Genomic DNA, 18,026 nt, shown 5'->3' with positions numbered 1-18,026 from the left:
GGTCGACCAAAGAAGTTGAGTGAATGTGCTCAGCGTCATATCCAGAGGTTGTCTTTGGGAAATAGACGTATGAGTGCTGCCAGCATTGCTGCAGAGGTCGAAGGGGTGGGGGGTCAGCCTGTCAGTGCTCAGACCATACGCCGCACAATGCATCAAACTGGTCTGCATGGCTGACGTCCCAGAAGGAAGCCTCTTCTAAAGATGATGCACAAGAAAGCCCGCAAACAGTTTGCTGAAGACAAGCAGACTAAGGACATGGATTACTGGAACCATGTCCTGTGGTCTGATGAGACCAAGATAAACTTATTTGGTTCAGATGGTGTCAAGCGTGTGTGGCGGCAACCAGGTGAGGAGTACAAAGACAAGTGTGTCTTGCCTACAGTCAAGCATGGTGGTGGGAGTGTCATGGTCTGGGGCTGCATGAGTGCTGCCGGCACTGGGGAGCTACAGTTCATTGAGGGAACCATGAATGCCAACATGTACTGTGACATACTGAAGCAGAGCATGATCCCCTCCCTTCGGAGACTGGGCCGCAGGGCAGTATTCCAGCATGATAACGAGCCCGAACACACCTCCAAGACGACCACTGCCTTGCTAAAGCAGCTGAGGGTGAAGGTGATGGACTGGCCAAGCATGTTTCCAGACCTAAACCCTATTGAGCATCTGTGGGGCATCCTCAAACGGAAGGTGGAGGAGCACAAAGTCTCTTAACATTCACCAGCTCCGTGATGTCATCATGGAGGAGTGGAAGAGGACTCCAGTGGCAACCTGTGAAGCTCTGGTGAAGCTCATGCCCAAGAGGGTTAAGGCAGTGCTGGAAAATAATGGTGGCCACACAAAATATTGACACTTTGGGCCCAATTTGGACATTTTCACTTAGGGGTGTACTCACTTTTGTTGCCAGCGGTTTAGACATTAATGGCTGTGTGCTGAGTTATTTTGAGGGGACAGAAAATTTACACTGTTACACAAGCTGTACACTCACTACTTTACATTATAGCAAAGTGTCATTTCTTCAGTGTTGTCACATTAAAAAATATATTCAATATTTACAAAAATGTGAGGGGTGTAGTCACTTTTATGAGATACTGTATATTTCTCAAACCTTTTAAATTTGCCTAGGTTTTCTGCAGAGAACACATTGGGTAATGTCACAATTTCAAGGGGGAGACAGATGCAAGTGCAGATTTCAAGTTTAATAAAAGTCAAACCAAAACACCAGAAGACACTATGAGCATGTGAAAATGAAAACAAACACAAAACAATACATACGAGACGAGGGCGCATAACATGGCAACAGAAAACAATTAAAGCAAGACAAGGAGTGCAGTGCAAACTGTGACTATACACACGCACACACAAGTGCTTGTTAACATGAATGAGAATCAGGTGCAGGTGGTCATGTGACAGTGATGCAGAGGTGCAGTGGCTGCTGGGAACTGAATCCAGCGTTCCTTCGGGATATCCATGACAGGTAAGTGCAGGGCAGGGCAGGGCAGGTCTGCATACAAGTTGTTTTAAAGCCTGGTTCACACTGCACTGACAGACAGCAAACAACGGCAACAATCACCAACTTTTAAAAGTTGGCTGTTGGATTTAAAATGTTGGGAAATACGGCCGTCATGTTTACACTGCCCCAACAGACACCAACAAACTTTTTTACGGACAGTCAGACTGGTTTAAAAATGGATTTTACCACAATCCAAGTTTTCCTATTACTGGTGTCTTTACGTGTCGTTCTTCACCTGAAAAGACAAATAGTGAAGCGAGGGCGGTTGTGGGTGAAGCCTTGGCTGTGACGTGAGAGACTGGGAGCTTACTTAAATCTATGCAAAGAACTGCAGACAGACGATGTGCAAAGCTTTCACAATGTTGCTCAGTTTGTTTCAACAACTCAGAAAAAAAGACATCTTAAGGTAGGATATGTGATAAGTTAGGACCATTATTAGGCCCTACATTATGAACAATATTTTTACGCAAATGTAACCAAAACACTAGATGTTCCTTACTATGGGTAAAAAAACAACAACCCACAATTGTATTTAAATGACACATCGATACATAATTTATCCTCCTCTTCTGATTTGTCCAGAAATCTGCCATTTTACCCACAACAATGATTTAGCGTGCCTAGCGCCTAGCGCACGGGCTTTCGTTTCTATGGCGTTGGTTGCGTTTGTCGGTGCAGTAAGAACTAGTCTTAAGAGAGCTGTCCTCATGCAGTGAATACCATGCTGTTAACCAGTTGTTGGTTATTTCCCAATAGCGAAGTGGATGTAATCCTAATAGATTCCGTTTATATATGGTCTAAGTACCAGCTGTCAATTTATATTTGATGCATATGATAATGATACTTTATTTATCACATATATGCACAGTGAAATCCTGTTCTTTGCATACCCCAGCCTGTCAGGAAGCTAGCGTAAGAGCGCAGAGTCAGCCATGATACAGCGCCCATGGAGCAGAGAGGGTTAAGGGCCTTGCTCAAGGGCCCAACAGTGGCAGTTTGGCAGTACTGGGGCTTGAACCACCGACCTACGATCAGTAAACCATAGCTCTAACTACCAAGCCACCACTGCCCCCACTGTAACATTGCATGGTAAGACTAATTTTAAAAAATGGATTGTGAAAAATATTAGGCTGGAAAATCATCTGCCCTTTTTAAAATACGATGTAAAATATATTATTTTTAAACTTGCAATAACTACTGAATGGGTGTTTGAATAGCTTGTTTGGTGTGCATGAAGAGGTATTTATTAATTATAGGTATGGAATTATTCTATATTTAAACAAACAAACAAACAAATAAATAAATACATACATACATACATACATACATACATACCAGCTGCTTTCAGTCAATCTCTGTGTTGATGTGTTTTAGTGGAATTGGTATCTTCTTTTTCACTTTTGAGAGTAACCAGATTTTAAAATTCCTAAACTTGACTTGTGATTGAAATATGTGCAAATAAAACACAAATTTCAGTTCAGGGAAGCACCATGTAAAGGGATTTCCCAAGATGCCACACACATGCAAAACACCATGCAACAAGGTAAACAGCATTAAACAAGATGAATGGTGCACTACATGTAATGGGGAGTACACATATAAGTTTAGATATCTGTGTCTATTCTAGGCGACAGGTGGGAAGGGTATGTTACTTCTTCTCCTCATTACTGTGTGTAGCTATTTTGGCACCGATAGACAGTCTGAATGCTGAAGGATCTGATAAATATCTTAACACAGCTATTCATTATACAGTACTTACCGCAGACATAATATGTGCATTAGGCTCACACTTAAACAGAGCAACCAAAAGCTTTTTCTCATTAGTCAGGGCATAATAAAGCTAAACAAATCCGACAGGGTAATGTCCAGTCCTTCGGAATACATAAGATTATAGCATTGACATGCTGACAGTAAAATACATGACACATTTCAATACCAATTTACCATGAATCTAGTTTCCAAAGTGCAAATACAAATCGTCAGATTTTTTACTACAGGAAAAGCTGGGCCACAAATAACATTGATGCCAAATGTAGTTGATCAGCTTCGACATGTTTAGTGTCTGACAACTGCTTCTTTAGTTTTTGCACTAAAGCTATGAGGCAGTGTAGCCTTAAATAACGGAAGCTTTCAGGAACATCAGAATGATATCTTAATCACCTGATAGCAATTATTTGCATTGATCAGAATTACTTAATTTAATAATTGAGAGTCCACAATTATTTGTTCATATATTTGAAACCTAATTATTTCACATATTAAAAAACATATTTTTTGTTTCAAAAGCCAAAACTGTGATAGTTTTAGCTCAGAGATACCACTGGTTTCATAAAACAGCAGATTCAATAAAATTCAAACAATATTATTCATTACTCTAATGTACAATTTCATCTTCAAACTTTAGGCAGCAGCTGTACTGTGGGTGTATTGCTAAAGTAAATATTAGCAATGAGTCTGATGCTTGCAAAAGTGTTTCTGGCTGTTTTCAGCAATGGAGTGTACTGTTGTCTATTTTTATAGTTAATAGTGTATCGTGCAGAAGCCACATAATCAAGTTTATTAAATGAATTACCAATTCAGCACAGTTTTGAACTACGTTAGTTTTGCAGCTTCAGTGAAAAACTATTTTCAAGAGCAAATTCCAGACTGCAAACACGTGATGGCTGACTGATTATATTTAGAACTACTGAACCACTGCATTAATCATAAAAACAGTTGTTAAGATATTAATGACTCCTCTGAGAGCTCTAGTTGTTTTCAGACTGTCATTTTTAAGGGTTTGTGTTTCATGTCGCAGCATTTCGCCACGCCAATCTCCTGAGATTGGTGGGTAATTATACAAAATTACTAAATACAGCTTCACTCATCCCAAATAAAGCATCTACTATTATAATATAATTACAAGGCAATTGAATGCATCCATTAACAACTGTTTGTCAGATCACAGGTTTTCTGTTTTTTTGTTCCAGCGCCTTCTCACCTGTCTGCTGTCTCTCTGCGAGGAGGAGGAAGAGGAGGCACTCTTGTGTGTAGGGGTGGAGCTCTTATGGACAGGCGTGGCACTCCTCTCTTCCATACTAGCAGCACGGCCTTGATGACCTCGCGAATGGTGGTGTGCCATGATGACAAAAGCAGCCCTCGTGCTTTCTCTCTGTCTGTCTTCCCTCAAGTTCTGCTCTCACCACTGGCAAACAACATGACCAGAGAAAGCTGCCTCAATGGGGACTTACAGCTTCACACCTGAAACATAAAACAGCAAGATTAACACAAAAGTTACTGTTGTTAAAATAAAGGAAGGTATTTGTTGGATGTCTGCACAATGTCGTTAGTCAAATGCAACTAAGTGGTTAGTCAAATAGAATTCTCCTTTGCCTATGACTACTAAAATAACAAATACTTAAAACCACAATCGGATGTAAGATATCCAATAACATCAGGTGTATATAATCAGCTGAGTAAATCAGATCATTTGTAACATTAAATAAACTCTCTTCAAGCCTTCCAGTGTTTATGAGTTGACTCCTGCTTTCTCTGAGACGCAAAGCCCAATCAAATACCTTTATGCAAACGTTACGATTCCTCCAATGAGTCACTGTGCAAAACACCTGTGTGCTCGGTGTCCTCAAAATAACTTCACTTCAACTTTCATACAGATATATTTATATTTTCCTCAATGATGATTCTTAACTTTTTCATCAAGCTGACTCGTTTCTGAATGTCTGTATATAATTTAAACTGACTTTTGTTTTTAAATAAAAAAACAACAGTTTTACTCTAAATGCATCTTTGCCTTAATTCATTAATTAATCATAATTCATTCATCTCGAATATAACTGCTTTATCCCATTCAGGGACACACTGATTGATTCTGGAGCCTATCCTGGGAATACTAGGCATGAAGCAGACATACGTCCTAGATGAGAACAAGGAAAAGTGGAGAACCTAGAGAAAAACCCATGGGTACAAGCTCACGATCAAACCGGGGACCCTGGAGCTCTGAGACAGCAACTCTACCCTGCATCACTGTAACATCATGTTAAACATTAAAATTTCATATAATTACTTAATATTAAATATATACTGAAAGAGTATATATATATATATATATATATATATATATATATATATATATATATATATATTTACATAAATATATATATTTACACACACACACACACACACACACACACATACACCCACTATACTTCCTGTCAGTCAGAGTACTGAAAAGTAGCTGCTCACACAAACATGGGGGCCTTTTTACTGACTAAGGACGTCCATACACACATATGCATATAAATGTCTTTCAGTCATCTTAAAGGTACTCCCTTCTTCACTCACAAGTATTGCTTTTTACTACTCATACTATTCTTCTAGTCTTAAGCCTACCCAAACATACAGACACGTTATATTTATCTGAGTGTGTGGGAGCCTCCGCATGTATCATTAGGTGAAGAGGAGCAGGACTAACAGAAGCCAACGACAACCACAATTACAGAAAATTCCCCTAATTACATGTGGGTGTTATTTATGCTCTTAAGTGCATTGTTGTTTTAATTAACATGCACTACTGTACAATTTTCCTTACTGTAGAAACAACAGGGGATATATCACCAGTCAAGGCTTTTCATTAGTCATAACACACCTGCATTGCCACATTTCCTCTGTATCACTCCTTCATTTTTGTGTCCAAATTACTGGACTGTAATGAGGGAGATTCTCGTATCCACCTACACCCACACCCACACCCATGGCAAGCTACTTCTCACCATTGTAGAATGCAGTAACCATAGTGATTTCCCAGGAAATCCCTCGTTCTTATTATTGTAATGCAAAACATGAAGGCACCATAATCAAATCATTGTAGCTCAGGTAGCCTCTATGGAAAAGTTACAGATGGCAGCAGTGCTTTGAGATCATCTGTTACTTATTGCATATGCTTACAAACATGCTGGTGGTAGTCACCAGAGCCTACGATCAGTATAAAGGAAGCTGTAAGTGAACACTCTGGGTTATAAATGTGAATGCATTTTGAAATTACTGACAGAGGGAAGTGCATAATGTTGTGTAATTGCAATAGTAGAGTGTGTGTGTGAGAGAGAAAGACAGTACTGCGTACTGCAGAGACAGATCCTGCCTCTGTATCTGTATTGATTAGCAATTCAGTGAGAAGCAAAACCCTGTCCAGTTTAATTACTCCCGCAGGAGATTCCACGCACTAAGGAAAAAAGCATTTCCTACACGCTCATTAAAGAAAGCTCCAGCCAAAACTCTTTCGAGGTTTTTCATCTTAGGGGATTTTCTCTCCCAACATTCTGTAAAGCTTCATAAAAAACCAGCATTAGATTATTTCATCTGTCACTAAATGGTTCTCTAAACCACGGTGCTTCTCTTTCTGTTGTTATTGTAGAGAGGAGCTCAATAAGAGTAAAGAAGCTACTGATCTTCAGTGATAAGTGATACTGCTTATTTTATAGGATGCTGTTACTGTTACAATTACATCTCAAAACCCTTCATAACATTCTCATTATAACATATATACTGTAAATTCTCAAACTAGCGTGAATAATAAAAGTTTGTCTTGCTAATTTTGAATATGCAGTCAATGGAATCCAAAATTACCACCACTTGAATGGAATATCACACTACATGTGAAAATTACACATGCAAAGAACGAAGAGGTATTAAATGCATTTTTTCACTATACGCTGGTTTCGAAAATACCCACATAATTAATATTTGGTCAAATAACAGCACTGAGCCTCTTCCTATAATGTCTAAGAAGCCCCTTTATATTCTTATATATATATTTGTGCATGTGGAGTTCCCTCTTTAGCTCAGACCACAGGTTTTCAAAAAGTTTCGATCCTGTACACCATTCCTGCAAAGTATTTACATGTGCATCTAAAAAAATTGTAATTTAATTCAAAAAGTGGAACTTTCATATATTCTAGATTCATTACACATAAAGTGAAATATTTCAAGCCTTTTTTTAAAAATTATATTAATCTTGATGATTATGGCTTACAGCTCATGGAAATCAAAAATCCAAGTATCTCAAAATATTAGAATAAAGAATTTATAATACAGAAATGTTGACCTTCTGAAAAGTATGTTAATTTATGCACTCAATACCTTTTGCACGAATTACTGCATCAATGTGGCATGGAATGGAGGCAATCAGCCTGTGGTACTGCTGAGGTGTTCTGGAAGCCCAGGTTGCTTTGATAGCGGCCTTCAGCTCTGTATTGCTCTGTATTGTATTAAGTCTGTATTGTTGGGTCTGGTGTCTCTCATAGATTCTCTATGGCGTTCAGGTCAGGCGAGTTTGCTGGCCAATCAAGCACAGTAATACCATGGTCAGAAAACCAGTTACTAGTAGTTTTGGCATTGTGGGCAGGTGCCTAGTCCTGCTGGAAAAGGAAATCAGCATCTCCATAAAGCTTGTCAGCAGATGGAAGCATGAAGTGCTCTAAAATCTCCTGGTAGACGCTGCATTGACTCTGGACTTAAGAAAACACAGTGGACCAACACCAGCAGATAACATGGCACCCCAAATCATCACTGACTGTGGAAACTTCACACTGGACTTCAAACAACTTGGAATCTGTGTCTCTCCACTCATCCTCCAGACTCTGGGACCTTGATTTCCAAATGAAATGCAAAATTTCTTTCATCTTCCCCATGATTGTGGTTGTGTTTACTGAACCAGACTGACAGATTAAAGGCTCAGGAAACCTTTGCAGGTGTTTTAAGTGAATTAGCTGATTAGAGCTCTTCTCAGGTTGACATTTCTGTATTATAAATTCTTTATCCTAATATTTTGAGATACTGGATTTTTGATTTCCATAAGCTGTAATCCATATTCATCAAGATTAAAACAACAACAAAAAAAAGGCTTAAAATATTTCACTTTGTGTAATGAATCTAGACTATGTGAAAGTTCCACTTTTTGAATTGAATTATGGAAAAAAAGAACTTTTCCACAATATTCTAATTTTTTGAGATGGACCTGTATGTGTTAAGGTTCCCGAGTGCCTATCATCGGGAGAGTGCAAGTTTAAATCTTGACCATACCACAGCCTTTATTAATTCCCCTGTTGATTATATGAGCAGCAGCCCAGATGAAGCATGTGTTAGCCCTTCACTTTGTTTTATAGTTAATTTGGATATTGGTTTATATCATCATCACTGTCATCATCATGGTTGATGTATTTTTACTTTGGTGTAATGATCTCTGACATTAACCATAATGTTATTCAACTACCCACTGAGAGTGGTGCTAGTGGGAATGAAGCAAGGTCTCTCACATCCTCATCTGCACACTCTACTCAAAAAGATCAGTGACCAAAGCTTCAATGTTCATGCTTGACATATTGACAAAGATGACAAATTGGTTGCTAAGCATTCCCCCTAAATTGGCAGAACTGTGTTCTATAGCATTGCATTTTGGAAAGAAAAAAAATACTTTAGAAAAGCATCACTTGTTCTTTTTGGTTTAAAGAGCTGACAGAAAGCTGACCATTATCACAGAGGTTTGAGATTTTTCTCCTCTTAAACACCATAGTAACCACACTTTCAATGTGAGAATGACACACAACCAATACAATCTCATGGGAATAAAAGAAAGAAGATAGATAGATAGATAGATAGATAGATAGTCACACAGACAGACAGACAGTAGATAGATAGATAGATAGATAGACACACAGACAGACAGACAGTAGATGGATAAATAGACAGATATATATATATATATATATATATATATATATATATATATATATAGATAGATAGATAGATAGATAGATAGATAGAGATTCAGCATCAACCAACAAATTAGCACCAGAAACGCAAAAAAACAAACATTTCAATAAAAAATCTGGATTTTTTCTTTAACGTCCAGTTACAGACAACCAGATACTTGTCTAAAAATATCCAGGTAATTAGCAGAAATCATCACAAGGGCTTCCAGACCATGAACCGCATAGGAGTCCAGAAGTATCAATGATTCCTAACTTGACTGCAATCTTCTTTTTTGCCAAACATCAATGATGCTCATGGCTAAAAAAAATTCTAGTTTGGTCTCATCTGACCATAAAATAGTATTTTACCTTCTGCCTAGTTATAACATTGCATGTGCTATCTCTACTATATCTTTTTATATCAAGGACCACGATGGAAAAAAGTCAATGACTTATTTGTGTTCTCCTTGACAAAGACTGAGAGATGTAATCTTGCTTTGTATTGTCAAACAAACTATAAAAATTGTTGTGTATTGTAAATGTCAGGCACAGCATTATGTGGGTGCTCCTCACCGAGTCTGTATTGTAACCCTGACTGTACTTAATATATTATTTATATATTTAGATATTTTTATATAACTGCTTATATATTTTTACTCCTTGACTTGTGTTGAGAGCTATTTCTCACCTGGTTTTCCCAGTGATGAAGGATTACAGATTTCTCACTGATAACGAACAATAATATAAACTTGCTAACAAACCCCAAACAACTCTATGTCCGTGCCTTTTGGCTTGGCTCAGATAAATTACCTTGAAATTCACCCAGTCGCATCCCAGATCATCCTCAACGATATTACGTGCTTACACAACACCTGTCAGGTTAGCTTTTACGTTACATTACATCACTCAAATTGATGGGACTGTTGTTTGTAAGAGTTCACCTACATTGTGCTTCTCACCTTATGTTACTATGTGTGCTAATGAAGTGTGGGATGCAAAGGGATTCAAAATTGAGCAGGACAGATTGGCAGCTACACACTAACACGTACTTCATATGCAGTGATAATAAAGTGCCTGTATTTAGCAAATTTTAAAGCCTGATCTCACAGCTTCTGCTGCTCCTTAAACCCTGCTGTCTTATAAATTAAATGGGAATTGAGTTTTTATCTAGATGCAGGTTTTACACAATAGACTTGTTAAACACACTATTAAGAAATAACCTTTACTGTTGTTAGAAAGAGGGACACGACACTCTGTATAATGTTTCGTATTCTCAACAATTTCTCACTAGAAAGAAAGGCAGAAATAGTTAGGGCTGTGAACTTCTGACTGGAAGGTTGAGAGTTAGAATCCTAGTAATGCCAAGCTGCCACTGCTGAGCTCAACTGTCAGTTGCTTTTGATAAGCTATAAAAGTCGCCTTGTCCACCAAATGAATGAATTTAAATGTCCATACGAAAGAACTCAAGGCCTGAAAACAGCTTCAATGAGAACATGTAGACAGTGTTATTGACACAGCTTGAGATGTGGCTGGTTCTTCTCAGGAAAGGAAAAGCAGGTGAGAGCATTCTTGGCAGAATCCAATCTATGAGATGTGAGCAATAAATCATGATGATTACATGATCTTGTGTACTTCTTAAAGACTGTACAATGTGTGTATATATACTTGGTGTATATTTTTCTATGACTTTTGTACTTGAATTTCAGTTCTACCTGTATATTTGTTCCTTTATTATGCTCACAATGTTCCCTGATGACTTTCTGTGTGCTCTGTTTGGGGTGTGTGGGTGTTGTTGAGCAATCAGCACTGAGAATAACAACCGGCTCAGAGCTCATTAATGATGTCCAGACCGGGCACTTCTGCCTGTCACATCACCTTTGCACAGTAATTAATATGTGATCAATCAAACTAGACAGCCTTTATATTGTTACAAATGCATTTTAGTTGATGTTCTGAAGGAAGTACCTGTTCTAGAGAGGACCCAATAAACCCACATATGCAACTCTTTGTTTTCTCCATGTTCTTTCAGTGAAGAAGATGTCACTGGTGCGCCTGTGTCACTGGTTCTCTTCTGACTTACTTACTGAGTGCTGGCTCGGTGCTGTGGGACATGGTGGGATGCCTTAAATAATATATGTGTATGTCTGTGTTTGTGATGAGTCGGCCTTAGCATTTGTCTGCCCAAGCATGCTTACTGAGCAGGTTTCCTCTGGGTAAACCCAGCACAGATGTATCCTGTTGTCAAAATGTGTATCAGCCTGAATCAGCAGCTTCTTATATGGCTGCAAAATTATCCTAATTGCGTATTTACAGAAACTGTGGATTAATCCTGGGACAATTAGTGAACACAAAAGGACCATAATCACACAAAGGACCACAAAGGACCATAATCAATGCTCCTACAGTATCTCACAAAAGTGAGTACACCCCTCACATTTTTGTAAATAATTGATTATATCTTTTCATGTGACAACACTGAAGAAATGACACTTTGCTACAATGTAAAGTAGTGAGTGTACAGCTTGTGTAACAGAGTAAATTTGCTGCCCCCTCAAAATAACTCAACACACAGCCATTAATGTCTAAACCGCTGGTAAAAAAAAGTGAGTACACCCCTAAGTGAAAATGTCCAAATTGGGCCCAAAGTGTCAATATTTTTGTGGCCACCATTATTTTCCAGCACTGCCTTAACCCTCTTGGGCATGAGCTTCACCAGAGCTTCACAGGTTGCCACTGGAGTCCTCTTCCACTCCTCCATGACGACATCACAGAGCTGGTGAATGTTAAGAGACTTTGTGCTCCTCCACCTTCCGTTTGAGGATGCCCCACAGATGCTCAATAGGGTTTAGGTCTGGAGACATGCTTGGCCAGTCCATCACCTTCACCCTCAGCTGCTTTAGCAAGGCAGTGGTCGTCTTGGAGGTGTGTTCGGGCTGAGCACATGCACTCAACTTCTTTGGTCGACCATGGCGAGACCTGTTCTGAGTGGAACCTGTCCTGTTAAACCGCTGTATGGTCTTGGCCACCGTGCTGCAGCTCAGTGTCAGGGTTTTGGCAATCTTCTTATAGTCTAGGCCATCTTTATGTAGAGCAATTCTTTTTTTCAGATCCTCATAGAGTTCTTTGCCATGAGGTGCCATGTTGAAATTCCAGTGACCAGTATGAGGGAGTGTGAGAGCGATGACACCAAATTTAACACAGCTGCTTCCCATTCACACCTGAGACCTTGTAACACTACCAAGTCACATGACACCGGGGAGGGAAAATGGCTAATTGGGCTCAATTTGGACATTTTCACTTAGGGGTGTGCTCAGTTTTGTTGCCAGAGGTTTAGACATTAATGGCTGTGTGTTGAGTTATTTTGAGGGGGCAGCAGATTTAGATTGTTACACGAGCTGTACACTCACTACTTTACATTGGAGCAAAGTGTCATTTCTTCAGTGTTGTCACATGAAAAGATATAATCAAATATTTACAAAAATGTGAGGGGTGTACTCACTTTTGTGAGATACTGTATATTTGACGGATTCAGTGGAACAAATGCTCTGAGCTGCACACGGATGACGAGCCTGAGTGAGAGATTAGTTAAAGTGATACACTGCGAACACTAATGTTTTACCTATTCTAAGATAAATAACTTACAAAAACAGGGCAGTTTGCCTGGTAACCAGGACTGGAACAATTGCTGAGTGGTACTTGCTGGTCCTCTGTAACCGAGCCCAGGAACATGGAATCTTGAACTTGAACTCAATACTACTATCTTCCTTCTAGAGGACACACACACACACTCACACACTCATACACCCACACACGACACTGTAGCAGACATAGTACATCAGATGTAATAGATACTGAGGGGGAAAATGATTCTTTTTCTCTTGTCTAAATTTAGCATTCAGAACAGAGTAGGGTTAGCCCTACTTTAGTGTATACATAGACACACACACACACACACCCACACACACTTCCTATAAAAGAATGCACTGCCATACATCTCAGTATCATTTCATGTTTTAACTAGCTTCCTCTTATTACTATACAAGGATGTTATAGTGTCACGGTTTGACATGTAATGATGTCATCATACGCTAACGTCTCTGCTGAATTTTTAAAAATGCAATTCCATCTATTATTTACCCGCTCAAGATTTTTGGCTTAGCAGTGCTGCACACTGTCGTGCTAGTTTGATGATTTTTTTTTCTCGCCGTGTATCGCCTTTCCTTGCAGCCTCTCTTTCCTTCACCTTATGATAATGTCATATCATATCCTACTGTTTGATACGACGCTCTACGAGATTCAATATGTCTTACCAAACAATACATTCAACAGACTACATAATGAAGTAGGCTATTCATCGTAAAATACTGCTTATATTACATCAAGCACATGCTCCTTCTGTGACTTCTGCTTTGTTTCAAATCAGGAGAGGCCACAGGGGGTTAAAAAAAACCAACACGTTTCCCCTAAGCAGGCTGTTTTTCACAATCCAATACACTAGCATACTAGCTGGTGCTAATGACATGCATACACACACACACACACACACAATCAGCAAAACTGTAGTAAAATAAACAAAAAAGCAGTTAAACTAACTTTGATTATACTTTTCTTTAATGTCTACAAAGGCAAAGAAGTTTTTTTTCAACAGCATCATTCAGTACCATTTAATTTATGATAAACTAATAAAAAAAAATACATGACCATACTGACGACATCTCAGAAAAGTGTATCGTATAATTATTCATCATGATATCGATATTATTTCGATATATTGCCCAGCCCTAACACACACACAGTTTCTCTCAGTCTGATTCAATGTGGGTTAAAAAAAAATAAATCACTGTGGTGACTGGGAAGTTTATATTCCGTATTAGAATGCAGGTTTCAAAAACATGTTTGAGCAACAAAGTGCTGTATGATATTCACAGCACAGCTAGCTAACAGCAGTATGTGAAATACAGTGCCCTGTGTTTTAGACACTTCCCTCTTGAGAGTGACACCAGCAGGATTTGTCAAGGTTGGGCTAGTTTTGAAACAACAGTTCATAAACACGTGCTCACCATGATGAACTTGTCTCCAATGCAAAGATTTAGAAAAAAGAGGGAAAATCATCATATCAGCAAAGCCTTAGTATTTAGTACTTAGTTTAGGATTGATTGTGCATCTCATTTCCCAAGTCTAACAACTCTTAAAGGGATATTTCATCAAAAATGTAAATTCTGTCATCAATTACTCACCCTCATGTCGTTCCAAACCCGCAAGACTTTCGTTCATCTTCAGAAGACAACTGAAGATATTTTTTAATGAGACCTGGGAGATTTCTGTCCCTCCATTTACAGTCCAAGTAACCAAAACTTTCAAGCTCCAAAAAGTTCATAAAGGCATCATAAAAGTAATCCATGACTCCAGTGGTTTAATCCCAATTTTATGAAGTGATACGAATGCTTTGTGTGCATAAAAAACTAAAATGAAGTCTTTATCTGCAAAATATCTTCACTTCTGCATAGATCTCCGACACGCGTTCACGAAAGAACCACGACACATGCGTGCTGTGTTGACGCGAATGCAGACAAAAAAAAAAAAAGTCCTCCTCTATGTCGAAATCTGCAGACATCTTTGTAAGAAAAATTGTTCTATGTGACTCAGTTTGTGTACAGCATCCCTCTTCCTCTGCTGTAAACAGTGCAGCGCTATCAGGTCCCAGGAACGGAGAACTGATTTCGACATAGGGGAGGACTTGAGTTTTTGTTTTGTTTGCTCTTGCGGACATTTTTTTGTTTGCATGCCCATCAACACAACGCATGCGCTGTGGTTCTCTCTTGAACGCGCATCGGAAATCTATGCGGAAGTGAAGATATTTTGTGAATAAAGACTTAACTGTAGTTTTTTTTTGCACAAACAGAGCATTCGTATCACTTCATAAAATTGGGATTAAACCACTGGAGTCACATCGATTACTTTTACGACGCCATTATGAACTTTTTGGAGCTTGAACATTTTTGTTACTGGAATGTAAATGGAGGAACAGAAATCTCCCAGGTTTCATTCAAAATATCTTCATTTGTCTTCCGAAGATGAACGAAAGTCTTATGGGTTTGGAATGACATGAGGGTGAGTAATTGGTGGCAGAATTTTCATTTTTGGGTGACTAGCCTTTTAAATAAGTGTCCACATTAATAAATCAAAAATATATATATAAAAAATATTTGGCATTATAGCCTAAATACTGAAAGCCACCATCATCTTCATTTCACTGCTTAATGATGCACATTGAACAACTGGGGTTCCCTTTCACCGGAACTAATGGCTATGTTAAAACAGAAACAATAAACCTTTCCCATGACTCAGCAGAATCCATATTGCCTACATCAAGGCCTCTGGAGTAACAGGAAAAGCCTCTCCCAGCCTGCTTATAGCTCCTGTTCACAGGAAGCCAGATCCCACCTCTTCACAACAAAGGTCACCGCTTACACCTACACTACCCTAAGCTGTAAATGCACAAAACCACTGAAATGCATCTTTCTCTAACAGTTCACATCTGGACGAAGCAGTTCCTTTATCTTCTTTCTTCAGCCGTAAACTGTTTGAAGTAGAACCACTAATGTTTTGTAATGCTCTGAAGGACAGTGAATGAATCAGAAAAATAACAGTGTGAAATAGGCCTGCGTGCTTTTCTTTTGAACTGCCTTATCCTAGTTCATTAAAAGAAAAAAGGGACAGAGCCCAACTGAGCCTTTGAAAAGACAGAATCAACAAACTTCAGTGTCTATAGAACCATTCAGGCTAATATCAGCCATATGAATAGAAAAGGGTACTTCAGATAGAATTATTATTTGGATTTGTCAAAGTATCTGTCACCCAAACTCACATGCAAAATGACATATGGTACAAAACATTAAAGGGAAAAAGCATAAGATCCAGTGCTTACATCTAGCATGCTGCAAGTCTATATTTATTTATTGTGTAGAAATTATAAATAAAAGGACATTTATTCATCCACTCATTCCTCTTAAGTAACAGCTTTATCCTGGTATGTGGAGCCTATCATGGGAACACTGGGCACGAGGCAGGGATACACCCTGGATGGCAGACACTAATACACTCAGATTTTTGTATCCATCAAAATGAAAAACCCCCAAAGCTTATGGTCTGTGTCATTTAAAAAATATATATAGCTCTTCGGACACCACTTTGTCATGGAATGTGACTTACAGTACAAAAGCATCTACAGTAGGGCTGCAACTAATGTTTATTCTCATAATCTATTAACGGCTGATTATTTTTCAGATTAATCGGATAGGGGGGAACTTTCAGTACCATTTTTTGGTTTATTTAAAATAAAAACCACAAACTGAGTGTTACAAATATAAAACACCCATATAAAACTTATAAAATTATAAAACTTTAACTGTTTGTCCAATTATATACTAGTTTATATTATATATAAGTATTTATACATTAATTTAATAAATGCATATAAAGCACTGAATTAAACTACAGTCCTAAATTAATAATAAAAACTCACTTTCACGGCACCTTGTGGTTTCTGTTGCTTGCTGCCTTTAGACATATTATTTTACTTGTGTTTACTTTGATCACAGTGTTTTAATTAGACATTACAGATCTTACTTGTGCTCACACTGTGTATCGGTGCATCTACGCCATGCGTGAGGAGCAACGCAGCCTTGTTACTAACAGGTCACTTCCTTTATAATAAACGACAGATGTTAGGCTACACTGCAAGCGCGCAAATCCAGCATATAATGGCAATAAACTGGAATTAAACCAAATCTTTACCTGCACCAGTTTCCTCAATCCCTTGAACAGTGGAGCATTTTGGATATAAACGTTTGTGCTCATGCATCACTGTCGTGCTTCTGTGCTACACAAACTCCAGTAGTTTACAGGCTACAGTCTTCTCTGCGGCATTTAATATAAAATACTCCCCTGCCTTACGCCTCCGTCTAATGGGTACTGAGGTCATGCTGAGTATAAAAGGTAACACTGACATAAACAGTAAACTGAAGAAATTTATTTTTGTTCACTGTTTTTGTGTAAACTGCCTTATTTAATAGTCAGGGTTTTCTCACAATCAAAAAAGCACACAGTTCATATAACCATAAAGGAAATTATTCTAGTCAGTGCAACTGCAGCAGAATCACAGTCACAGGATCCTGCTAGCCAATAAGATATACAGAATACAGATTTTTTTTTTTTTTTTTAAAGAAGAAGTCAAAAACTGTTTAAAACATCAGTGCCTTGCAACCCATTTCCCTCCTGGTTGTTAAAAAAAAGTCCTTCAGATATTTTGCTGGGTATCGGAAAAAAACAGCCATGTAATAAGTTCTCCCACTGAGGGATAAAGCAAGGAACCAACGCCTAAGAAAATTAGCCTTCTGTGTCATTCTAATCTGTCAGATATTACCTGATGACCAATCACATGATAGTACAATGATATGCTGTCTCCCAAATGTCAACATATTTGTGTCATGTTCTTAAAGTAGGATAGGATTTGCTTACATGTCATATTTCACATTAGACTGCTTGAATAATGAACTAATGCTGTTACACAACTGAGTAACTGCCTAACAAACCTCTATAATTTTAGGCTTAAATTCTGAACTGCAGGTTCGTGTGTGAGTGTGAGAATTTGTGTGCATGGTGGCCTGCAAAGGAAATATCGGGCCTCGTTTATAATGCTAGATACGAATGGATTCATTTGTAAATCGTTCGTAAGAGCATTCATACAAGAAATTTGTTGTTCATGAAAG

The 18,026-nt window shown here is 38.5% G+C and overlaps 1 protein-coding gene across 8 annotated transcripts in view; it reads right to left on the bottom strand.

The window, feature by feature from the left end:
- osbpl6 (oxysterol binding protein-like 6) overlaps window positions 1-18,026 on the bottom strand; it is a 61,044-nt gene that overhangs the window by 37,896 nt on the left and 5,122 nt on the right. For 5 of the 8 annotated variants that reach the window (XM_053627068.1, XM_053627072.1, XM_053627073.1 and 2 more), the window contains exon 2: window positions 4,491-4,750. In XM_053627068.1, the coding sequence (XP_053483043.1) occupies window positions 4,491-4,631 (141 nt within the window). In that variant the 5' untranslated portion in view covers window positions 4,632-4,750. Of the gene's footprint in view, window positions 1-4,490; window positions 4,751-12,897; window positions 13,213-14,492; window positions 15,016-18,026 lie in introns of those variants that run through there. The other 3 variants (XM_053627070.1, XM_053627071.1, XM_053627069.1) reach the window with 3 other exon arrangements.

Source organism: Ictalurus furcatus, chromosome 6 (genome assembly GCF_023375685.1).
Source record: "Ictalurus furcatus strain D&B chromosome 6, Billie_1.0, whole genome shotgun sequence".
In the NCBI taxonomy this organism is placed as follows: domain Eukaryota; kingdom Metazoa; phylum Chordata; class Actinopteri; order Siluriformes; family Ictaluridae; genus Ictalurus; species Ictalurus furcatus.
Note: the sequence above shows the minus strand (reverse complement) of the source record. Positions and strands in the feature narration are given on the sequence as shown.